The sequence below is a fragment of the Ochotona curzoniae genome, unplaced genomic scaffold (genome assembly GCF_017591425.1).
Source record: "Ochotona curzoniae isolate NIBS_2020 unplaced genomic scaffold, NIBS_Ocur_1.0 patch105, whole genome shotgun sequence".
Lineage (NCBI taxonomy): Eukaryota > Metazoa > Chordata > Mammalia > Lagomorpha > Ochotonidae > Ochotona > Ochotona curzoniae.
In genome coordinates, this window is record NW_024466646.1 from 1 (window position 1) to 26,061 (window position 26,061).

General features: G+C 41.4%; 1 protein-coding gene across 5 annotated transcripts in view; it reads right to left on the reverse strand.

Annotated features, from left to right (window-relative positions):
* Positions 1 to 2,717: 2,717 nt before the first annotated feature.
* LOC121166254 (structural maintenance of chromosomes protein 6) overlaps positions 2,718 to 26,061 on the reverse strand; it is a 71,781-nt gene continuing 48,437 nt past the window's right edge. For 4 of the 5 annotated variants that reach the window (XM_040995357.1, XM_040995358.1, XM_040995359.1 and 1 more), the window contains 11 exons: positions 22,746 to 22,906; positions 20,241 to 20,376; positions 19,199 to 19,279; positions 18,423 to 18,593; positions 14,393 to 14,530; positions 13,530 to 13,675; positions 11,685 to 11,810; positions 10,463 to 10,568; positions 6,500 to 6,652; positions 4,182 to 4,279; positions 2,718 to 3,184 (listed from right to left, as the gene is read on the reverse strand). In XM_040995357.1, coding sequence (XP_040851291.1) covers positions 3,070 to 3,184; positions 4,182 to 4,279; positions 6,500 to 6,652; positions 10,463 to 10,568; positions 11,685 to 11,810; positions 13,530 to 13,675; positions 14,393 to 14,530; positions 18,423 to 18,593; positions 19,199 to 19,279; positions 20,241 to 20,376; positions 22,746 to 22,906 — 1,431 coding nt within the window. In that variant the 3' untranslated portion in view covers positions 2,718 to 3,069. Of the gene's footprint in view, positions 3,185 to 4,181; positions 4,280 to 6,499; positions 6,653 to 10,462; positions 10,569 to 11,684; positions 11,811 to 13,529; positions 13,676 to 14,391; positions 14,531 to 17,128; positions 17,264 to 18,422; positions 18,594 to 19,198; positions 19,280 to 20,240; positions 20,377 to 22,745; positions 22,907 to 26,061 lie in introns of those variants that run through there. The other variant, XR_005885381.1, reaches the window with a different exon arrangement.

Consider the following 26,061-nt stretch of genomic DNA (forward strand, 5'->3'; position numbering starts at 1 on the left):
CCTGGGGCAGCTGGGGACTGACGTGGGATCTGTTCTCAGTTTCTCTGCAAGGGAAGGTCTGCGCTTCCTCACAGCACAGCAGCCTCGGGGCAGTCCCACGGCTCACCTGGTGCCTTGGGGAGCTGGGGAGCTGCAAGCTCTGTCATCTTTCCCATCTAGCCTTCAAAATCAGGAAGTGTCACTACACTTGGTTGGTTACAAATCACAAGCGTATCCATCTTCAAGGAGGGAGTTGGACTCCCTCCCGTCTCTGAGTGGGGCTGGAGACTGCCATCAGCATCGTCAGCAAGCAATCTGTCGCAGTCTCTCTGCAGCCACAATCTGCGCTCTTTCCTTCACAACAATTCACACACCTCACACTGCTGGAATTTCAAAGTCGGGGCCAGCCTCGGATGTCACTGTCCGAGGCTCCTCAGATCTAATTGTTCAGGATGTGGCACACTGAGTCTCATTCTTGCTCCAAGGCAATGAACCTTTGCCCTGTACACACAATACTGTAGGCTGGTGTAGGCTCAGAATATCAGCCAGTACAACATATGCATTCCAGAAAGGGTTCAATGAAAATGCTCATGGCAATGCTGAAATCCATACCAACTCAGCTTGTAACTCCTTTGTAAAGAGGAGTGGTTTTCTCTGTCTATTGCCTTCCATAAAAGTTTAAAAGTATAACTGGTTTTCATTTTATTCTGCATATTTGTCTAATATGATACAATTCTTAAAAAAAATAATTAAAATAGATTTCCTATGTTTCAGCTTATAAAGTCCACTCCATTTTAAGAGGCTCACCTTGAGACAGCTATGGAACAAGAGCCCTGAGAGTTTTGTTGTTTACAGAGAACATTTCCTTAGGTTGTAACTGAAAAGCTCTAAGACCTGCCTGAGGTACTGATCAACAATTTTACAGTCCCAGCTATTCCAAGTTGAAAAACAGTTGCCACTCGAAAGAGTCCGAGGATGAAAATGTCTTGCGCTTCCTTCGACGCACTCACCTGTCCTTGACCACCGCCCACCTTCCTACAGGCAGCTGGAGGCAGCAACAGGGTCCTTCTTGTACTTGTCTGGACATCTCCTTGCCTGCATCATGCGGCTCTCAGCCACACTTTTTATTATGCACACTGATGTATCATCAAGTTGATAAAATTTCCACCACTCCATAACAGTCCTTTGTTCTCTCAAGTACAACAATATTGTTTGTACTTTCCTTATTTTTTAGAGAAGGCATTCAACACAGTGCAACGAGCTTTGGCTTGTTTTGCGACCTGGTCTAGTTATCTAAAATCTGTTCTAATTCCTACTGCTACGTAGAAAATTACCCCAAAGTTCAGTAGCTTAAAAAAGGTACCTCTCACTGGTTTTAGTGGGCCAGGTGGACAACTGCAGTGTGCGGTCTCCATGCGGTCACAGGGAGCCGGTGCAGCAGGGGCTTGGGACTTCTGAAAGCCAACCCTGACTTCTCTGATCTGGAAGCTTGGGACTTCCTTGTGCGCTTTCTCCACACAGGCAGGGCAGGTGTCCACCTTATGAAAGAGCCTCGAGGAAACTGGACTGGTCGCAGAGATCATGGGAAGGATCCATTTCCTCTCGTTGCCTTTTCTGACCTGCCTAGCCTTCAAGTCACCATCTATTGATCGACAGTGAGTTACAACATGCCCAGGTAACGGGGAGAGGTGCATTTCCCAATGTGAGGAACGTACATGGCAGTGATCTATGGAGGCCCAGCTAGTCATCTACAGTCTGTGACGAGGACTAAGGATGGAGATGTCTCCTCCAAGCTTTACCAGGTAGGAAAACACCTCCCTAAATACACATTCGGTCCTATGTCATTAAAATGGCACTTTACATTATAACTGGTTTTCCTGAGACCAATCTTACAAGAATCTGTGTCAAATAATTCATGTTTTTCTACCAGATCTAAGGAAAGTGATCTGAGCTGGAAAAGACTGTGGAATGCTAGCAAGATGAGATTGGTTGTGATGTGGTGCTGTGTCTGCTGTGGGCAGCATTAGCTAGATGCCCTAGTGCATCTGGATTTAGTGCAGACAAATCCGTGACGGGAGCCAAGTAGAAAATGCTTCCAATGTGGTGGTCATGTCACAGCATTAGGGCCTCCTCTGTGGGGACAGCAGGCCACAGAGCAAGGCGCTGCATGTCCCTGCTATAGGGGCCGGAGGGTAGTTTACACTGTTTTTAAACAAAACAATGGGAAAATATTCAAAGTTAAAAAATTACATTTGAGGTTACGATCCTTAAATATATTCATGTTATCAAAACTATTGTCCTATAAATGGCTTCTTTATGTCACAAAGGTTTAATTTTACATAGAGCAATTCCTTCCCATGATCTTAATCTTTTCAGAAAAAAGGCAGAGATGTATACAATTGTTAGCAATGCCATGAAAACATTTCCTTTCTCCCTACAAAAAAAAAAGTAAATTTCTGAGACTCTCTGGCAAGCCTAGCAACTTAGAATCAAATAGAATTCTGATGAAGAATTCCTCAGTTACTATGTTGGCCGGTGCTGAAGGGGAGCCATGGCCTGAGAGTGCTGGACTCAGTCCTCAGCTGAGGCTCACTGTAACACGCAGACTTCACCACCAGGCTCCTCCCAGCCCCACATCCCCACCAGCCAGTGACAACAACTGAAAACGCATCTACCACATGACCCTGCTATCCCACTGCTGGGAATACGACATTCTGGAAAAGCAAAACTAAATATAACCAGGTGCTTAAATTTTTATTTTAATTGTTACAAAATACTATAGAAATGAACCCAAACTAAACAGATATGTACATGTGCATATGTACAAAACTTTACTTCTGAAAAAGAAATCTATAAAAGTAGATGGTACGAAAAAACTTAAAAAGATTGAAAAACAGTACTATGAAACTGATTTCTCAAAACAAAGTAACAGTAACTTGAAATTGCTGGTTGTACTTGCATTTCTAGGCTTCTCCACACGTTTCACTGCAGCCAGAGATGTAAAGGAGTTTGTTTTAGTCAAGTGTATCTCCCAGTCTCATTCTGTCACCGTTCAGAATTTTCATCCCTTTACAAACGCCGAGTTCCCTATCAGCTTTGGTCATCATCTTCTCCCTGAGTCACGGGGCGGAACGGCAACGTGCTCTGTCCTCTTTCCGGGTCAGACATCCGAAGAATTCTAATGAGTTTACTTGAAGGGAGGGAGCTAAAGGAAACAAAATTAATAATTCAAACATCCAAGAAAGTTTCTACCCAATAAAAAATCTCTAATATTGCCACATGAAAATATAAATCTGTATGACAGTTTATTATCTGCTATCAGTAGAATTCTAATAACCTAAGGGATATATAAGTTCAAATAAGGAAATAATTTGCTTTCACTTAAAAATATAATATACCTTGCTAGTCAACAGATTTTCAGCCAAGGAATTTCAATCACAAAACTTAATTTCCAGTCACAAAACTCAATCTTTAAATGGTCACATGACCCCAATAAACACTGAGAGGCAGCAGAGGAGAAAGTTCTTTATTCATAAACACTGCTATTTGTAAGTTTCCAAGAAAGAGCTAAGAAGAGAGAAACCGTGAATTAGTTCCAGTCTAAAAGGTAATTACTAAAATTCCACTAGATGGCCAAGATAACCACAAAGGAGCAGATTCAAAACAAAACAATGACAGGTCTGGGAGGCGCTTCCCATAGCTTTCAAGTCATGGCCAGGGAGGCCCATATCCCATTTTGGAGTACCAGGTTCGAGCACTGGTTCCTCCGCTGCTGATCCGGCCTCTTGGTAGCGAGCACCTTGAAAGAAGCAGATGGCTGCTCAAGCACTTGGGTCTCTGACAGCCACACAAGAGACCGAGGTGGGGTTCTGAGCTGCTGGACTGGCCTGGTCACAGCCTGGCTGCTGCAGGCATTTGGGGAGTAAACCAAAGGATGGAAGATCGTACTCTCCCCTTCAAATAAAATGAAAAATAAAATATTTAAAAAATCGAATCAGCTTTTTTTTCCAGCTACAAAACACAAGCAAGATTTCAAGTATCTATAACTAAGAAAAATGAACTGAAATCTCCAGATCCAGCACAGAAGCTAATTACTGCCCACTGGTCAGTTATGCCTGTGCATTAACAAGATTACACAAGATTTCTTTTCCTTTGTATGTGTGTGTAAGTGTGTTTGTAAACAGAAAGTGTTTTAAAGTTACCTCATGCTTTGAGGCGTAAGCAGGATAAATTGTCTAAAACGCTGGGAGTCTGCCATCTTAAGTATCATGTCCATTGCAATTCTCCTATTAACCATATCCTGAAGAGAAAAGGAGAAAATCAGAATCATGTCAGTAGCATTTCTATAAAAGCAGCATTCTGGTGGCTGGTACCAACTCCAATACTTTCATCCAGGGACCTTGCAATGTCCTTATCTATAGTATCAGGGAATTCATACAGTAAAAGCAAAGACAATTCAACACTACCAGAGGAAAATGGCCACAGAAACATCCGCAAATATTCCAGGTAAAATCTATACTCAAATATAATATGGCTCTTCCTTCAAATATATAGAACAATCAGATCCAAATGATGCCACTGCATGTTATAGAACCAATAAGCTTCTGAAAGAGAAAAAGAAACTGTTCAAGAAATAAATCTGAACTACAAGTTAGGCAGGTGAGCAGACTGCATACTGACATTTTGGACAAAAACACTGCATGGCAAGAATAGCAATCTTTTCTGATTTATGAATTAGCTTAGAAGTCATTTCTCATCAGAAGAATCTTTAACCCATCTTTCATCATGGGGCTTAGGAAAAATTTGATATGAAGACTAAACATAAACCCCAAGTCTGAACTCTCACTCATGAACAGCATTTGCTTAGTAGGGGGTCAGGCAGGAAGATGCCATGAATGCCATTAAGACACAGTTGGTGATCTCAAAAAGGCTATAAACTGCTAGAAACCATAACAATATATAACAACGTATTTCGTAATATGAAAACAGTAATAACCATCAAAGGTGGGGGTAAGGCAATGCCAAGGAGGCTGTGAGAAGTTCCCAGTCAGCTGCCGATCCTACACAGCCAGGTACCATGGCTGCTCACAGAAGGCTACTGCAAGGGGACACGTCAGTCAAGTCTTGAAAAGGCATGTTGAGCTTGACATAGACTGACTACGAACTGTTGAGTACAGCTGAGAAAGCACAGGACTCTCTCCTGAAAAGCCCGAGTCAGGCTGGAGAATGAAATGTTCATTTACAAACAACAACTAACTACTGAAGGGTGTAAATGTGACGAATCGTTCCAATTTATTGAAGTGATTTATACTGAAGTTCCAAGTCTGAGCAACAGGATGCCACAGTGAGCAACAGGTGAGGAGAGTTAAGAAAACAGACACCACAGAGTCACTTAAGAGAGGAGCAGAGATCAGATGTAGTGTAAATAGTAAGATAAGAAGAATCAGATGATGGGGCTAGTCAACCAGCAGCACCTGCCATTAAGGAAGGGGAAGGATTCAGGAAGAGGAAGTGGCTTTTCAGAACTTTGACCAGGAGAGGGCATCTGGATTTAGAACACAAGGGAAACGTCCGGATGTGGTGCTTCCAACCTGGCAGGTGCTCACAGGCAGGGAGTGGTTTGGGGACTCGGACGTGCGGACAAGGGACACGTAGAATATGAGCTATCCAGGAGTATCAAGAGCAGCGTAAGAAGCCAACAAAGGCTTCCACCACGTACGGGAGTCAGCGTGGCAGACCAAACACAAGGACTAAATCACAGTGACACCAGAAAAGGCAAGGCAGAAGACGTCTGTGGTGCGAGACACCCCGAGACGAAAAGGGAGATCCACAGCTCATTTATGACCTTTGCTGAACAAGCATGGTGGGAGTGGTTCAGTCTACACTCAGATTACAGTGGATGGTCACAGCCATTGTACAAAGACAGAAAGAGAATAATGAATTCCTCGTAAGAACTCAACAGGTGCCTGCATTCTAGGCAAGACTGCTTGAGCCCCATCACAATGCTGTGAGGCAAGGTGCATTAGTTAGTATGTTTTATGGACACCAAGAGCTTCAAAGGATAAATGCTTGCTTAAAGTTAGCTGAATAACTGCTGGCAGAAGTAGGGCTCCAATCCTAGGTTTCAATCTCAAAGTTAAGTGCTCTTGAAAAAAGTGTGGCTGTGAAGAAAGAGACAGCTACATAGCAGCTAAGAGTTACTCAAAGCAAGGGTGATGACCTGGTTGTAATTCTGTGTGGAAACAGGAAACTTGCTGAACATATTTATGGGTTGACAGAGACAAGCTAGGGGGAAAACTGAAGGCAGTGTAAGCTACTGACACTGGCAGAGAAGAGATGAGATCAAGACAGGCCTGCAGGGCTCAGCATGACAGCAGGGAACAATCCATTCTCGGCCCCCACCAAGTCAGACGCAAGTGCCAGGGCAGGGTCTCCGCTGCCATGGCTGAAACGAAAAGAAGCTTGTGCTTCTTCTGAAATACATGCTTCACACAGAGACAACTTCAAATATTAACAATACCATGTAGACGTCAAACTCGTCTAGGCATCTGAAGGGAGACTCGGCAATGGACCACAGGGACAGGATGAAGCACACGGTGGAGAAGGAGCGCTCGCCCCCCGACAGGGCACGCATGTCGTTGAAGGCCACTTTGTTCCCTTCCCCAGGCTGGACCTTAAAGGGAACAAGGGTAACAGGCAACAAAAACAAAACACAGAGAAAGCAGGTTAAATTCTTCTCAGTGCAAGTAAAGCAAGAGGAGGCTTACAGTTATGCAAAGGAAAAAATAAAATCATGTAGCAATGTGGAAATGGGATCTATTACATTGAAAATACAGCAAAAGGGAACCACATCTGCACTAACAGTGCTTTTCAGTTTCCTGAGAATCAAACTGAAAGCTTTGTCTCATCGTTTCTGAATTTAAAATACCAAAACCTAAACGCTTAACAGAAGGGCTGACGTTAAACAAATACTACTGATCAAAATAAGAAATTTAAGTCAATTCTCCTAAAATTTTAATAGTTGCAAACATTTGAAAAGTACTGAGGTGATTTGTTACTTGAATTATAGTGACATCTAGTGGTCATGCCGCTTAAGAAGTAATTATAGAAGCAAATGTCCAAAGGACCCAGGGTCAAACTGGAGACGCTTACACTGGCCAAACTACAGCATAAATGGATTGACAGACAAAAATATCTTTAAAAAGTGCTTCTACAGTAAAAAAAAAAAAAAACAAAAAATATACAGGTATGAAACAAGGAGAAAAAACAGCACCTACCAGTTTGTTAGTTAGCTTCTAATATTTTCAAGCCCATTATTAAAAAAAATTATGCTGGTGTCAAGAGAACATTCAGTTGTTTTGCAAAATACCCTGAACTTATATGGCGTATCTTTGTGAGGATGTATCCACCAAGTTTCTTCGGATTACACCCAAGTGGAAGGACCCTGCCATACACTGACGGGTTTTTAAACCAGTTCCACTGATTTCCCATCTTGGCCAATCCAGTACTCAGCCTTGTGTCTCAGTCTGCGAGAGGGGTGTGATGGGAACTCACGGTGGAATCTGTGTATCTGCTACTTCTATTTCACTTGATCTGACATTGCACTCAGTAATGATTTCAATCTTTTGAACTTTGAGATTTATACTATGGCTAGGTGTGGTGTCTGCTTTGGCAAATGTTCCACACACACATACCTCAAAAGAATCTACAATCTGTGATAACTGGTGTGTTTATTAATCTCTCCAACTGAAGTGTCAATTCTGTTTTGCATTTTAGTTCTTCCTACTTCTATGTATTTTGATGCTGTTATCAGGTACAGACACATTTTCAATAGGAAATGCCTCTTTTGGTTTTAAATAATTTTTGCATAAAGTCTGTTTTGTTATTAATATAGTTCACCAAATGTGTTTTTCTGTCCAGTCTGCTAGTCTTATTTTCAATCCAACTCTTTGTTCCATTTATCCTTATGTAATAACTGATGTATCTAACTTTAAGCCATCCATTTCCAAGTTGTTACCTGTTCTGTTTTCCTCCCTTTTGCCACCATTTGAGTATTTCTTCATCTTTTCTTATATATATATATATACACACACACACACATTTATTTTTCATGACATGGTTCCATAAGCCAAGGATTTAACCTTCTACCTACCCCAATTCCATCTCCCTGTTGTTTTCCCCCATATTATTATATTAGACTCCTTCAGCAATAGCCCTAAGTCCAACTATTGGCTATTTATGTGTACCATGGCATTGTAAGTATACATAATGTGAGAGAGCCTGCTATCCTACCGCCAAGATATATTTAACAGTTTTATTGGTAGTTCTCCTTTTATTCAGGAGTAGAGATGCATTCAGCAGTTTATCTTCAATTTGCAGTATGCTAGTTTCCATTAAACAGTTCATCCGCGAGAATACATGTATATTCAATGTTTACCCATCCATCTTTTTAACTTGTATTTTGCATGAAAGTTGCCTTCCATCAGAGAGAACATATGTGTGTCCTTTTGAGATTGGCTTATTTCACTAGCATAATTGCATCTAGTTGGGAACATTTTATGGCAAATGGCAGAATCTCATTGTTTTTAATGTCTCAGTGGTGTTGCACTGAGTAACTGTACCAGTTTCTTCAGCCATTTGTCTTTCACTGGGCATCTGGGTTGTTCCCATGTCTTCACTATTAAAGATTAGACCTGCAACCCTGCATTTATTAGCAGCATTTTGAGTATTTCTCTTCACCATTCCTTTCATGTGGTCATCACTACTTCTTTATACATTCTTCACAATTCTTCAGTAGTTATGCTAGAGACTGCAATGCATATCTCTAATGTATCAAATTTAAATTAGTATGAACATTACCTCTGGAAAAGTGCCAAGAAGCTTATTCAGTTTTTTTGCAAAGATATACTTTACTTTTATATCTCATAAACTCAAGACACACTACTGCGGGCTAGTCATAACTATTCATATTTAACCACGTATCTGCCATTCACAGTGCTCTCTGCTCCTTTTGCTGTTTATTTCCATCTTATTTTTCTTTTATATTAAGACATTTCTTTGGTTTCTTTTCACAGCATATGGAATCAGAATTTCTTCCACTTTGGTTTGTGTGAAAACTAAAGTGTTTCATCTTCATTTTTGAAAGAGTAATTCTGCTAGTTACAGAAAAAAAAATTTTATTTGTTTATTTCTTTTAAAAAAAAATCACAGGCACAGAGAAAGATGGAGAGATAGAGAGCTCTTGCATCTGCTGGTCCAAATGGCTGCAGAGCCAGGTCTGCGCCAGTCAGAGGCAGAAACCAAGAGATCCGTCTCTGACTGTGTCACAGGCCCAGTGTTAGACCGAGCATCTTCTGCTGCTTTCCCAAGTGCATTCGCAGGGAGCTGGATCAGAACCGGAGAGCTGGGATTCTAACAGGCACTCTGATATGAGCCTGGCTTGCTGTTCACAACGCTGCTCGTCCCTCTAGTTACACATTTCCACATAGCACTTACTAGAAACACAAACCCTTAACATTCTGAAGTTTGACAGGTGACATATATTCTCCACAACTTCTGTTTTAAGGTCTTCTTTAAGTTTCATAAGTACTCACTGGGAAGTACTGCGTGTTTTTTCTTGTTACTGAAAGGTTACCTCTTTGTTAAGGGTTTTCAGCTATTTGACCATTTTGTCCTCAACAACGATTGTTTTTGCACTTAACTCGGAGATTTCTGAATCTGAGTTGATGCATTTGTTTTGAAAAATTTCAGTCACTATCTCTTCAAATATTTTTTGTTTGTTTTTTGTTATACACTGTATGCTTCTTATCTCTTAAGACCTGCTCAATGGTGTCACATCTATTTTGATGTTACTGAATTTAGGTATCTTCGTTTGAATTGCTCTGAATTCTGCTAATTATGTCTTTTGTTGGCTGTTAAATACATTCCATGAGTTCTGAATTTCGGATATTTGAATATTTGTGAATTCTTCTTAGAAGATCTCAAATCTGTTTAAGCTCTCCATTTTTTTTCCTTTTTTTGGGTCTATTAATGGACTACTTCAAAGTAAAGGCTGCGAAGGCTGACTCATGAAGGATGGAGCCTTTTTGGCTTCCTAAAGTCAGATTACAGATTAAAGAGTTTACCTAACGCCCCACATAACTCAAAAATGCTGTGTAAATTCATAAAAGAGAAAAAAAAATCCAAAACATCCCCCAAGCCCTGTGCAACAGAAAGATTAGGAAAAACACTTGTCACTGAGAATAAAATTCTCAATTATAATCTGACAAAGATAATATGGTTGTGGGGGGGAAATACTAAATAGCAGTTTTATTCAAAAAGTTTAATTCAATTTTCAACATGTTGGCAAAGGCTGTTTTAAGTCTCAAGAAGAACTTAAAAAGATGTATCTTTTGCTTTCCAAAGACAACAGTTGAAAGTTAATTAATGTTTCATCGAAAGAAGGAGCTTATATTCGTAGTATCAGATGTAAAGAAATACTTACTGAAATGGTAAGAGTTTCATTTTTATGGTCAAAATTCATTTTTCCACAATAGGCTCTCTGAGACAGTAAGTTGTCAAAGTACAATTTGCATCGTAAAGTCAAACACCTGGAAGTAAAGAAACAGACCACATGAAAAAGAAGGCCGGTAAGTGTGCATCCAGAACGCTTTAACCAGACGGCAATGTGTGATCCACTGCCGTGTACCACACTCATTTCCACCCTCACATTTTTATCAGTTCATTATAAAAACACCTACACTGTACCTCATTACAGCAGGTGATCTACATGAATACATCAATAAAAACTTTGTACTATATCCTAATAGAGGTACACATCTTGTGCTTAAGATGAATGGAAAAATGCTCATTCAATTTGCTTGTTTCCTCCCAGATTTAGGTAGCAAAAATGGCTTACCCAGAGCCAGGCAGGGCTGGTAAGGTCTTTGGCTCATGTGAAAATTCACAAGCCTGGCAGAGTCCTTAGCACAATACTAGCTCAGGTAAACACTGATACTGCCCTAGCTGCACCCAACAAAGCTTAAAAACAGCCTCAAAAGGAGAAAATTGAGTCCTATTTGCTTCACATACTAACATCACGATTGACACAGCCAATAAACCTGAAACACATTTCAAAAACCAATCCACAAATATATTTCTCCTTTTAGTTTGATCTAATTTGCCCCATATATGCTAATCACGTGCTTGCTACATCTCAGGCACAGTCACAGGCATCGGAGCTAAAACAGTGCACACACAAGAGCTCCACTGACGGAAGCACACATGGCAGGAATCCACGGATAACCAAGGGATACTGTCCAACACTCCTTCTCCCCCAGCCTAGGTTCTCCAAGTCCTTGATTACATCCTTCGACTGCCTAGTTTGCTATTAAACATTGGTCTCCCTGGAGAACAATCAATGCCCAACAGTGAAATAGGCTACTTCAGCATAAATCTTGTACAACCAATTTAAGCAATCAACAGGCACTTCTGAGTCATGCACCAAGAGACAACTAACAAAGTGTGGAAGCACTAAGTTCTCTATAAAGGTCCCACCCAACCCAGCTTGCTCCTGAGAAGATTCCGGAATCCCAAGTGGCAGAGCAAGCACAACAGTTAAGTGCACCATAGAAAGCTCTTCTAATTTTTCTATTTATAAATAATAATACAGAAACAAAGAAAATACATAAGTGTATAATACTTAGCGATATTTCTAATGCACTTACCTTCTAAACTGTTGATACGTTTTGTACCTATGGGTCATGATTTCTTCCAATAATTTAATAAACCTTTTTAAAGTCCTTACTTTATTATCCAAGTCAAGATAGGTTTCTCTTGCCTCTTGGTATTGCCTATGTTATGAACAAATAGTAACTAAATAAATGCCATCCACAAAAAGTCCAGGAACAGCATAACAGCCAATATATGTAACAACAAGCAAGGGCCTAAGCCTAAGAATAGCTAATTTCATATACTCTCAAGGGTAAAAGGGGCCATGGGAGGAGACAGCGCTCACCCAGCCAGGAAGGAACACAGCCCAGACCTAGAGAAGGCAGAGGAAGTGCTTGAGCAAGCGCCCCCATGAGGGTCCGAGGGGCAGATTTGAAAAATGACAGCAGGGCCCGGCGCGGTGGCGCAAGTGGTTAAGTCCTTGCCTAGCACGCCCGGGATCCCATATGGGCGCCAGTTCTAATCCCTTCCCTTCCAGAAAAGCAGTCGAGGACGGCCCAAAGCTTTGGGATCCTGCACTCTGGCTCCTGGCTTCGGATTGGCATAGCACTGGCCGTTGCGCTCACTTGGGGAGTGAATCATCGGATGGAAGATCTTCCTCTCTGTCTCTCCTCTCTGTATAAAATGACAGCAAACACGTATCATCCCCTCAGAGAAGGGGTCAACAGAGGAGACAGGCTCCCTTCAGTGGGAAGTATCAGTGAGTGAGGAGAACAGGAGTATCAGGATGTGTAATGTAACTACTTTCCAACAGTTTCTATTCTTAAATTTACAATGATCCAAAGGTGGCTGCAATGAACTGAACACACAATTTTTCTCATTTTGGATTATATACAGCAACAAAATTACTTTGTCAAATAAAATTTTAAGAAATATTTTGACGTAAGCATCCTAAATGCTTCTCCAGAAACACATTAATACTAGAACTAACATGTTTTCTATACGTGCTATTCATTATGGATTATCTTAATCTCTATTATCACCCTGTCAGGTATTAGAAGTGCACTCATTTTGTAGACGAGGAAACACAAATAATTTCCAAAAAGATGCAGCAGGCAGAACTGCAACTCAAAACAAGGAATTCTCCCTTCAAAACCTGTGCTTCGATTATACAAACGTTCTATTCTCAGATTTGGAATATTGGTTTATTAAATTTTACTCAGTTTGTTGTACTTAGTTTCTAATTATTTTGATTTGTATTTCTTTGACTACTTGTGAAGCTATATATTTTCATCTCTGTGAATTTTATAAAGACAATTTATGTTAAAATGTCATGAGTTTTTAATAATTCAGAAGTTAATTGCTAACTTAATAACATGCATATACTTGAACTAAAACCATCTGCTATGGTTATTATTTCATCACAGCTTAACATTTTAATTTTAATTTTTAGTTAATCATTTTACTTGAAACGCAAGTGACAGGGCATGGAATGGAGAAAGAAAAAGAGAAGGAAGGAGACAGAGGGAGAGAGAGGGAGGGAAGGAGGGAGCAAGTGAAGCAGGGAGAGAGACGGAAAGCAAGCAAGCACTCGAGCTCCCTTCTGCCGGTCTGGCGCTGAAGCCTTGCAGGAGCCAGAACTGGACCCAACGGGCCAGGGCCTGGGAGCCCGGCTAGGCCTCTCAGATGGCAGCAACAGCATCTGCATCAGAAACCTGGTGCTAGGAGCGCAATTTTGACTTGAACTTGTCATTCCAGTGTGGATTTGGGGCATCATGGGATGCATCTTAACTGGTATATCAAATGCTCAGCCCAACCTTAATATTTTTTCAATTTATTTTTTATGTGTTAAAAAGATGCATGGATAACATAATAAAGTAGAACAGCTGCCAACCACATACCTCATTATTTCCTCCCGATCTCCATGACTAGCATGTTCTGCTTGTATCCTTTGTCTTAACCGATTAATTTCTTTGTCTAGAATTGATGCAGATTTTTGTACTTCTATCCGCTCTGGGCAGATTTGTCTTGCCTGTGACATTTTCTCCTAAGAAAACAGATGTTAAATATCTCTTAAAACTCTTCTTTGATTTGACAATATAGTATTTGTGCCAAAATATGCAATGTAAAATTCTGAGCTTAAGAAATACATTTTAATTATCCAACATCAATATTATCTAAGCGTTACACTAAGAACACAATCCAAAGTCATTATAATGCTGTAAGAGAAAACTACACTACACGGCACAGTTTAAACATTTTATGATATGCTCACAACTTTTCAGTGAAAATGTTATAGAAGTAGTTAAGAAAAGTTAAGCATCCAGGGCTCTAAAATCAGACCCAGTCTTACAGCAGCACCCAAATGAAAACCAAGAACCTTCGTGTCTGCAAAAGATTTAAAAAGTGCAAAGTACTATTACTGACGGTATTTATTTTATATTCACAACATCCCGTATTTACCATAACAATGGTACTAGGAACTAAAACGGAAGCAAGCACACACTCAGGAAAGGATGCCTCATCCTTACTCCACACGGGTATCCACCTGCCAAGCCGTGCATCTAAGGAGATATGTCAGATCAAGAGCAGGATGTGTCTGAAGGATGGGACTGCTGCAGCACTGCTAGCTAAGTCCCATTCTTAAGCTCAACACTTGTCACCACTCCTGTTTCTGGAAACATGATGTTAGGCAAAACATACTTCAATAATCATGACTAAAGTCATAAACAAGATCATGTATGGAAAAAAAAAGGTGGATGACCTGTAGTTCCTTTTCTTTCAAGTCTAGTTCTCTTTTCTTCTTATTTAAGGTCTCCAAGTGTTCCTTCTGTTTCTCTTCATAATGCTGTTTTCCTCGTTTTTGATTATCCACTTCAGAATCAGCAAGGTTTAATTCATCCTGTTTCAATCAAGCCAAAATAATAAAGAATGCTTAAAAAAGCACTGCAACCAAGTATAAAACTAGTTAGCAAATCAAAAAAGTTCCCAGGACTATGTTGCTTGAGAAACATGTGTTAATACTTCATATTATGTGTCTGAATAAAAGAAAGCTGCTTCCAAAATCAGTAAACCATGTTACAGGAGCAAATGCTCAGACTAACAGTTAAGATGCCTGCACCCTCGTGGAGGAGTTCAAGAGTCTGATAGTTAGCTCTGGCTTTTCTCCAGCTTCCTGACGATGCCATCACCCATGCTGGTAGTACTGAAGTTCCTGGGCTCCTACCATCCAAATGTGAGGCCCCACAGACTGTACTCATGGTTTGGCCCAGCCCAGGCTTGGCCCTGTCCCTGTCACTTTAGGGAAGTAACTCAGAAGATAGGAGTGTTCTGTTTCTTTCTCTGCCCTTCAAATAAATAAAAGTTCGAAACACACCATATTCAAATTATTACATGAAGTTTCTACATGCTGTAATACCTCCAAGTTTATTTTGGATAACAAAGTAATTTTAGGGGAATTCATATTAGCCTTAAAAATTAAAGCATGTGTTAAGCATTTGGCCTATCTTGAACTGATGCTCTGCTTGGCTCCTGACTACAGCTGTCTGAAAATGCCAAGCCTGGAAGGGAGTGCTGATGGCTCCAAGGGCTGCATGTCTCTCGCTTGTGTGGAGGTCTGCACTGAGCTCCCCAATCAGCCTCAGCTCCTCCTGGCTCTGTCAGGAGCAGTGGAGATGAATCACTGAATGGGAGCATCTATTCTGCCACTCAAAAGACAAACAAAAACTTTTAAAAAGAAAAACCTTAAGGGAGGGATAAAGCAATCTCTTCTTTACTGTAAAGGTCATGTCCCAACCCTTCCGGGCAATGTCTGAAATCACAGATATTACCAAACTACACAGTAGGAGTCTTCAGAAAGTTCACGGGAAATTTGTATCATGAAAAACCTACACATGGGGCCCGGCGGCATGGCCTAGCAGCTAAAGTCCTTGCCTTGAACGCACCGGGATCCCATGTGGGCGCCAGTTCTAATCCCAGTAGCTCCACTTCCCATCCAGCTCCCTGCTTGTGGCCCGGGAAAGCAGTCGAGGACGGCCCAAAGCTTTGGGACCCTGCACCTGTGTGAGAGACCAGGAAGAGGCTCCTGGATCCTGGCTTCGGATTGGCATAGCACTGGCCGTTGCGCTCACTTGGAGAGCGAATCATCAGACGGGAGATCTGCCTCTCTGTATCTCCTCCTCTCTGTATATCTGACTTTCCAATAAATGAATAAATCTTTAAAAAAACAAAACCCACACATGGATTCCCAAAATTTTTGAACCAAATAAGCACCTCCTAATTATCTTGATTCACTTGAACCTCACTTTCCATGTCTTTTTGTAATACAGCAGCTATATAGGTTAAACTTACAAACTTAAAAATACCAAAAATAAGCAATAATAATTATTAGAAATAATAACAATACAATTGCAGTAATAGTTTAGTAAAAGTTGTTTCTCAAGTCAAGACATTTTTTAGACTGAAGTTACTAAAAAGGAACTAAAACTGTATTAAATGGACGGCTACAGGTAATTTTAGAAAACGTGCAACGTACAGGACCAGCAAGTGAATTGTGAATGCCCAAAGACAGAGGGCAAGGAGGAGTACAAAGGAACACGAGGGGATTCACAGGCCAGGGGAGGGTGTCCTGCTTCTGATTTGTGGTCCTGGTTTCACAGACTTTACATGCTTAAAGCCATGTTACACATTTACAAATATATTTCCTGCATATTATCTCAACAAAGCTGTTTTAAAGAGGCTCCTGACTTAAGAGCCACAAAGCGATCATTACAGCAGAATAAAATGGCTCAACTTCTGCAGTCAGAGATGTTGCAGTTTCTGAAGCAGAATGGTCAATCGCTCACGTTTCTAATCCTTCTCTGCAGAGACTGGATTGTTTTAGGGAAACAACTGAGCCCTGCACCGATCGAAGCAGGAACACATACTGGCCATTTCTTTCTAACACCTTGGGAACGGAACCACTAAATTTGAAAAATAGGATGAGAGCAACTACAGGCGTTGGTTTTCCTTTATTCACATTTACTATGGCTCTTCAATATGTCTGTAGATGTTTCATAAACTTCCAAACTGTATGCTATCCAATTTAAAACTACAAGAAACCAACACTATGTTACCTAAACTACAGATACTGAATCCCTTTCTCGGGCTCAATGCAGGTCCCACTTTCTATCATGAGTTTCATTTAACAAATCGTTAAGTTTATAAGCATAAATTAAAGTAAGCTGATCAAAGCAGGGGGAAAAATGCTTCCTAAAAAGAGATTTCAACAATCACATATTCAAACAGAAGACTCAAATACTAACTACTTGTGTAAAAACACAAGTCCAAAAAGCAAACAGATAATATCTGGAAGGCAGTAATGAGCCAATTTCTTGGGAGGGAAAACTGTTGACTCCATCTCCTTGTTCCGACTATTACTGACGGCTAGCAGGACGTGGAGTTGAGAAGGAAAAGCTCCCGGATACTGGCTGATGACATTCAGGTTCACTATTGGACTCACCTCCCACCTTTCAATTATCTGCAGCCCAGGCAGAGAGCTAAGACCAAGAATTCTTACTGCCTTCTGCCCACTTTCTCTGTCCTTGAATTTATTTACGGACTCCCAGTTCCAGGAGTTCTTTTAGCCTATAAATCCCTAAAAAAACAGAATATAGGTTACTCTTCGTCACTGTTTTTAAGTTTTTTAGGATAAACACTTTAGGGGGTAGTGTTTTTCTTGCTACATTATTGTAGCATATTTCATCATTTTAGAAGTCACTGTCTAGAGCCAGTATTGCGGCACAAGCGTAGAGATACTATCAGTGCCACCTGAACACCCAGTTGCTCTGCTTCCCGTGTTCCTGGGAAAGCAATGGAAGACAGCCCAACCACCTGGGCCCTGCCACCCACATGGCAGTTCTGAGCTCCTAGATTAAGCCTGGACCAGACTAAGCAATTGCAACAATTTGGGGAATGAATCAGTGAATGGAAGATCCATTTGGTTTTCCCATACTTTGAAGTAAAAAATGAATAATTAAAAAATTGTGATTTGGGCCCAGCGCCATGGCACAGTGGTTAAGGTCCTCGCCTTGCACGCCCGGGATCCCATATGGGCGCTGGTTCTAATCACGGCGGCCCCGCTTCCCATCCTGCTCCCTGCCTGTGGACCTGGAGGGCAGTTGAGGACAGCCCAAGCCTTTGGGACCCTGCACCCATGTGGGAGACCCGGAAGAGGCTCCTGGCTTCAGATTGGCATAGCACCGGCCATTGTGCTCACTTGGGGCGTGAATCATCAGATGGAAGATCTTCCTCTCTGTCTGTCCTCTCTGTATATCCGCCTTTACAATAAGAAAAATGAATCTTTAAAAAAAATTGTGATTTGTTTTCCTTAACTTATAATTTCATTGTACTTTCTGAGCTCTGAATTCTACGTGATCTATTCTTGAAATCTGTATTGTTTCTATCATTACTTCTCATTTTCTTCTAAAAAACATTTTTTCTTTTAGAACTTGTATTTTTAATTTTTATTGCATTCAGTAACCACCTTCCTTATATTTTTCTTTATTAATCACTTTGCCTTCTTTTAATTATAATTTTAAAATTTCATATTCTACTTAATCCATCCTGAACAGTGTTTAATATTAATTTGATTAATGATGAAAAATGGTTCTTATCATTCTTTGAACTTTCATTTTTATGTAGTTCTAATTACATTTAACCAAAACTTCTTTTATGAGCATTTGCATGATGAATACACTGCGGAAGTAAAACTAAAGCATGAAGTTTACCTATGTCAGAATAAAAATAGCATGTACCTTAAGTGGGTCTGCTTGCTCTGACAGCTGATTAATTATGGATTTAATTGTATCATACTTATTTTCCGCTTCTATTTTCTGATTTTTAAGATGTTTCATATTTTCTTCTTGTTGCTCCATATTTTTCTCAACCATTTTCATTTTGTTTTTATTTTCTTGGGCTTCATCTTCCTGAAAAGTTAAAAAGTGTAAGAATTAATTAAAATATTCATCAACAGATAAAAACCTGGGAGAAGCAGAGCCTGCAAGCAAACAGGTCAAACAGGAAGGGAACAACAATATTTTCATGCTCTTAACAGTAAAGCAGAAGAAAGCAGATTGAAAAATAAAATAGGGAGAACATTTAGGAAACAAATGAAAAAGTATCTGCTTGAGATCATCAAAAGGAATGTTTTTTTGACTTGCTCACTCCCTTCAATCCCAAAATGCACTTAGTGGAAATACACACATATGCTATGCCAATGTGTCAGGAATCTAACTATGTTGTCATTTAAAAGGAAAATCGTTAGTTTTAAGAAGAAAAAATGCAGAGAACCTTTCCAACTGACTCAGACACAGCCCTGGCGTCCAGGTCCACCCGGAGCGACACAGAGGGGCTGAGCAGGCCTGAAAGACCATTCAGCTTTGCTCAAGCTTTTGTTTCAGGTGGCAGAGGACAAAATCAAACTGAAGCCTGAAGGTTTTTACAAAGCTGAGAATGGAAGTTATCAACGTAAGTGCTGTTTCCTCCTTTAACACTACAGGTAAACAGGGAAAAACAGAGGGGATCATTTTACCAATGTTGCTATATCTACAGACTGGTGTTCTTCTATATTCTCCAATTCCCGAATTTCAGAAATGTTTTTTCTTATTTTCATCTAAAAGAAAAACATAAAGATTTAAAAGAGTAAATGCAAAGAGTAACCAGGACAAATGGCTGGAAAGGATGTATCAATCCACAGCTGTATTCTGCATTAATGTCGCAAAAGGCTTTCAGAGTTAACAACAGAGATGCACTGGTTTTAAATAAACCAAAAGCTCTGTATAAATTCTGCCATGATCACGCTTACTAAAATATATTTCATGCAGAAACAACACCTATGCGGTCCATCTTAGCATTTACAATGAATAAACTGTTGAGTGCTAAAAGAAGACATCTTTCAGAAACATCCTAAGTTTGAAGTCATGAAAAATTATTATGATACAGGGATTTTCAAAATATAATCCAAGTAACCTGTGGTCATCTGGCCCTTTCAGAGGTCCATGGTATTGAAACTATTTTCATGAAAACACTAAGACATTACTCACCAATTTTACTAACATTTTCCAACTGTACAGGGTGTATGTATGTGTAATGTTACATTAGACTGAACATCAGTGCTGATATAACCATTCAGTTGCCCTTTATTATGACAGACACTGAAGTTTGTTTTTCCTAAATGAATACACATTCTTATTCATTTTAAAATGTAAATCCTTTTAAGAGTTTTAAGGTTTACCCATTTATTTGAAAGGCAGAGCAACAGACAAGACCGAAGTCTTCCATCTGCTGCAACAAGGCTGGAGCAGGTTGAAGCCAGAAGCCACTACTTCCATCCAGGTCTCCCAGGTGTGTGGGCCACCCAGCTGCTTCCCATGGTCATCAATAAGTGTCTGGATCAAAGTGGAGCAGATGCGGCACTCCCATACAAGCAGCGGTTCAGTCTACTGATCACTATGCTGGTCCCCTTCTAGGAAGCAGGCCACAAGGCCAAAATGTTCCAACACCATAGCTCGAAGGGAACAATGGGAACTTCAAATCAACTTGGAACTCTAATTTGAGATGTATTTTCTTCTTACCTGCAACTCTTTATAACGTAGTTGGCACCTTTTAAGAAATTCTTCATTGCGTTTAATATCCTTTTCAAGTGCAGACAAATGTTGCTGAAGATTTACTATCTGCGCCTTTTTATTTTCAACCTCATTTTCCAAGTCACTTGATAAGGATTAAAAAAAAAAACAAAAAAAACTTACCTATTTTTACAAAAAACTAAAATAACTGCTTTTTTTTTGTTTTGGGGTGACAACTTATTTGCAAAATCCTGTTCAATTAAACCAGCTCTATCACTCTATCAACTTGTTAGTCACATGAAAATCTATTGCAGAAACTTAAAAAAGTATTTCTTTATCTCACTAACAAGAATGTTATGACTTTCATGTGTGAAGCATTGTGCCTAATAGTAGAAACAGAATTAAGACACAATCTCTCAAAAGAAAATTAATCAGGAAATAAGCCATACCATTAAAATGTGAATATGACACATAGATACCCAAGGTAAACAGCGGAGATTAATAGCTCAACATTTCTTGTGGGCAAACAGAAGCTAAGAAAACAGGACAAGGAGATGGAGGGGGAACAGTCACCAAAATCGGAGGCTGCAGCTAAGGGCCAGCTGCTTCTCTCACCCACACTCTTGTCCTGCAAAGCCGTGTGCCAGCAGGAAGAGAACCAACCACCTGCATAGTACAAACAATCCAGCCCTCGACCAAGAGGAGCTCATCATATTTCATCTAAGATGTGTCCTTTTCCATTTTTTTACACCTCTAAAATTGAAAGCACTTTCAGTCCAAAGTTCAGTTAGCAACACTTTATACATTTTTACTGGTACTAAAATAAAAGAACATAAAATATTTTCTGGTATGTAAAATAACTATCTTGTTATGATTTCCGAATTAAGCAAAGAAAATTGAACAAATGTTAGCTGCATAAATGCTAAATGAACAAAAATGAAGAAAGGAAGAAATACTGCACTATTACTGATAAAATGGAGCTTGATAACAAAATTTCACTATGGCTGGTCAAGCCTCAATATGAAGTATGCATGTCTATAAATCTGTATCTTTACTAAAAAACAGTAATTAAATCAACTAACAAAATCCCCAAAATATCTGACACCAAAAATGAAACAAAATGAACAGAATTACACAATTTTCTCAACATGCAGAATAAATTAAAGCAATCAATATGACCTTCAATAGCAACACTGATGAATTTTACAACTTCTTTCTTAGGTAAATTTCTTAGGTTACCAATTTTCACATCCTATTCCTACGTGGTATTAGTTTTACAGAGAATGATACTCAAGTGCACAGAGAGGTGGCCAAGGTAGGGACCACATCTGCTGGGTCCGTGAACACAGCCTCCCCAGCAGCCCATCCAAACGGCTCACTGCTCAAGTCCCAGGCCTGTCCTGCGCTTCATGTGCTCACAGCATGGCTGACCGCTGACCACTGACCACAGGACCAAGCTTTCTGTACTTTGTTTCCTGCTAACTTGTGCCTAGCTTAGTGCCAGGTATAGCAAGTACTCTGGAAATATTTGAAAGAAAAAAATGATACCAGATAAAACATTCTTCAGCACATTATACTAACAGAAGTTACTAAACTGTGATACTGAGAACACATACATATATATATTACTGAGCTGCACTGGTAATTACACCGGGGACTGCTGAAGCAACGCATGCAGGTTCATCCCTGGAAAGCACGCTGGGAAAACAAACACCACAAAGCGCCATGACACACGCTGCTGCTCATCAACTTTTTCTTCTGTGTTTAAATAATAAACCCACTAATTTTCCAGTATCCATTATGGCTATTTTCCTTTATGTTGCTCTTAATATCAAACAAAAATAGCTACTATTATTTGAAAATGAGAAATCTATTTCAATAAAATTCTAATTTCTCCTACACATGCAAATTATTACAAACACTGTTGCTCAATTTCCTCACATACTTACTTAAGTCTAAGTTACACTTCAGATCTTCTAAGTCATTAATTCAGAGCCAATTTACTAATCTGTCCGCTGAAATAATGCAGTTGGGAAACCATGTGCTAACCTTTTTTGGCACCAAAACTTCATTTTGCATGTTTCCAAATCTTCCTTTACCTTCTCAGTTTGTCTTGTCTAACATATCCTACTTTCCCAGCACGTGTCCTAACAGCACTCATGGCTCTTTTTGTAACAGTGCAACTCAGCATCTCAGAGGCAGATGTAAATTCACCCCCCATGAGAAAAATCAGCGGAGCTCAGCAGTGAACATGATGACAAAGGCAGTATATTCTGACTTGAGCTCTTCATTGTGCTATCAACATATCGGCTGGTAAAAGGAACATGTTTTTATAAAAACTGCTGCCGAAGTGAGGCTGGAAAATGACCTCCAGGGTACCATTCTATAACCAACTGAATGATCTTCAGGGATCAAACACAAATGGAACATTGCTCTCCCCTGAAATGACCACTGAGAACACAGAATCAAAAAGGAAGAAGTGGAAACAACACTGTCAGCTCGCCTTGACCCTACCTTATTTCAGAATCCACGTCCCTGGTTAGGAACCTGGGTCTTGTATGCTCAGACGAATAGTACCGCTGTGCAAACACTTGATCCCCATCAGCTGTGAAAGCTTCTCTGCAATTTTTGGGTGGCTTCTGCGACTGCATTACAGCCCGAGCTACTGAATTGTTCTAAAACAGAGGAGAATACATTCTGAGAGCCACACCAAAGCATCTCCCATGAACACAATCTCAAAATAAAATCTATCTTCATGATCTCCAAATTTCACTATTCTTAGTTAAAGTCAAATAATTTTATTAAATATAGGAATTTAAAAACAATTTTTCAATGCCCAAAGAACTAAAATTATTACGAGTTTTTAAAATAACAGCAGGGGCTAGTACAGTAGCTAAGGAAAGAAGTATAAAAATATGAAGATACTTAGAAGAAAATAATTTTAAAATTGGAAAAAAAGCATAACTGGAAAATATATTTATTTTAATAGCAAAAAGTCTTAAATCCAGGGCTAATATAGTGGGGTAGCAAGTTAATTTTCCACCGGTGGTATCATTTTCCTATATGTGCACCACATGGGAAGTGTTTCACTTTTGATCGTTTTCCCTGCTTATGACCTAAAAAAGTGGCAGAGGATGGATGAAGGCTCTGGACTCCTGAACCCCTGTGGGAGACCTGCAATAAGCTGCTGGCTCCTAGCTTTGGTCTGGCTCAACTCTGGCCACAATGGCTGCTTGGGGAGTGAACCAGCAGATGGGAGATCTTTCTCTTTCCTTTTTTTCTATAAATCTGCTGTTTCAATAAAAATAAATACATCTTTAAAAAAATTATTTGAGGTGCTCTGCAGCAGGAGTAGCTGCCATGTGGCTAGCTGCCCAGAGGTAGGTCCGCCCCTTTGCCTGTGGAGGCCTGAGGGATGGTGGGAGCAGGGCATGGGGAGACCTGGAACCTTGAGTCCAGGCACGCAAACCGAGCCTGAGGACTTCCTCATGTGTGCGGTCTGTGGACTGATGATCAGGGAAAGGGGAAAATGTGCGGGAGGACAGACCGCTGAGGGAATATGTTGTAAGCGAGGAATGACTTGAGAGGGACTCCCATCCACAGGGTTGCTGGACTTGCAGGACAGCCAGGGAGCTGAGACCAAGCCATTTGGAGGGAAGAAGTCGCAGGACTTTTGTGGGTCAGACAGATGCACCAGCCCACATGGGAGATCTCAGCATGCATGACAGCTGAGCACCACTCACTGGCGCATACTAAAGCTAGGGCTGGGGGCCTGCCCGGCAGAGCTGGACCCTAGCACACACCAGTGAAAGTCAGAACAGGGCATGGGTAATGTTAGGTTGGATCGTGACACTGACCAGCACACAAGAGAACCAGGTCCAAGGGCAGATGCTGTAGGGGATAAGTGGGCACAACCTTGTGGAACTAAAATTCCATCTGGTTTGCTTCAGAGCTGTGGGTGATGACAGGCTGAGGTAGGCATGAACATGGAACCCTCTGACACTCAAGGGTGCTGGGGCTGGGAACAGGATGGGCCAGTTGGGATGCAGCAGCCAAAGGCGCACCCAAGAACAAGGTAAGGGGGCAGACTGAATACAACAGAGCGGGCAGAATCTGGGTCTGGGAGTGGGCCTAATAAGGGAAACTCCCGTGGTGGATCATAGCATCCACTGGTGAGCAAGTGATTCAGGCCCGGGTATTGGTTAGGTCCGGCAAGGTAACACCACTTGTCAGCAGATGTGAGAATCAAGACTATTAAGAACTAGATCTCAGAACCGAGTGCAGGATAGGCCAAGTCGGACTGCAACACCAGTCAGTCCACATTAGGGCCCTGGAGAGGTATGGGCCAGGAAGCACCAGACCAAGCTTAGTTCTCAGGCATGTGCAGGAGCCAGGCTAGTCTATCACATTCAGCAGTTTTCATGAGTCAGGGATGGGAGCAGTCTGGTCAGGGTTAGGATGCAGTATTCACCAGTCAGACTTGAACTGGTGATGGGACAGGACAGGTCATGTTGCAGTACCTGATGGCAAAGGCCAATTTGGGGGATGGACTATGTTGAGCTGGGTCAGAGCAATTGCTGGCACACACAAGATCTGTGGCTGGGAACAGGTCTGGTTGGGGAGCTAAGGGGATGCCCTGGTTGGGTTGTGGTTCCCACCAGCGAGTGTGAGCCAGAATGGGGGCAGCATTCTGGATAGGATGTGACTGCAGTTTCCCTCAGCATGGGTGTGGACTGGGTCTGGAGTATACCAGACTGGGCTTGACTCTAGCACCTACTGGTGCTCATGAGAGCTAGGGTGAGTGTAGGACATACTGAGCTAGGTCTTGGCACCCGCTGAACCACATTGAGAGCTGTACCAGATGTGACTGGGCTGTAACATCCAATAATAAGAACTAGAAAGGGTGTGAGCCAGTTGGGCAAGGCCACCATTCCTGCCAGGACAGGAGGTGGACTAAGTCAGTCTGGGCCAAGGACCCACCAGTATGTATGAGATCTGCCACTGGACAGAGGACCAATAGGGAGTTTGGGGAACTAATGTCAGCTCACAGTCCCTGCAAGTGACTGTAAGAATCAAGGCTGGGAGCAGCCCAGGTTACAGTACCCGCCAGCTCTTAGGGCAGTCCAGGCTGGGCCAGTTTACAACACCCATTGGCAGATCTGAGAACCAGGTCTGGGTGTAGGATAGTCCAAGTCAGGCTGCAATATCAGCCAGTCCAATTAAGGCCAGGACTGGGGGCTAGCTAGATTGGACTGGACAATGGCACCCACCAGCTTGAGCTGGAACTAGGGCAGGACAGGCTGGGCCAGGCTACAGTACCCACTGGTAAATGCCAAAGTGAGGCAGGCCATGCCAGATTGGGCCACAGCACCCACCAGCAGATGTAGACTTGGGGCAAGGTGGGGGAGATGCAAGCCTGGCAGAAGGACTGCAGCGGGGATGGGGAGTTCTCCTGCTGGGTCACTGCTCCCACTGTGAGCATGAGTATTGGAACTAGGTACAGACCAGATCTACTGGCTTGAATATGAGCTGGATTAGGGGAACAGCCAGGCTGGGCTAACTAACTGTAACCACTGGGGGGCAGGCATTAGCCAGAGTAAATACAGGGTTGCTGGGCTTTGCTGCAGCATCAGCTGGCAAACACTGGGACTGGGGACACCTGAGATCCAGGAGTGGGAGTAGGCCTGTTAGGGAAACTGTGGGTACCTCTTTAATGGGCTGCAAACCCCACTAGTGAGCATGAGAAATAGGGCTGGGGGCAGGCCTGGCCAGACAGGCAGCAGCACCTGCTGGTCTGAGTGTGAGCTGGATGGTGGGCTGAGCTAGGTGA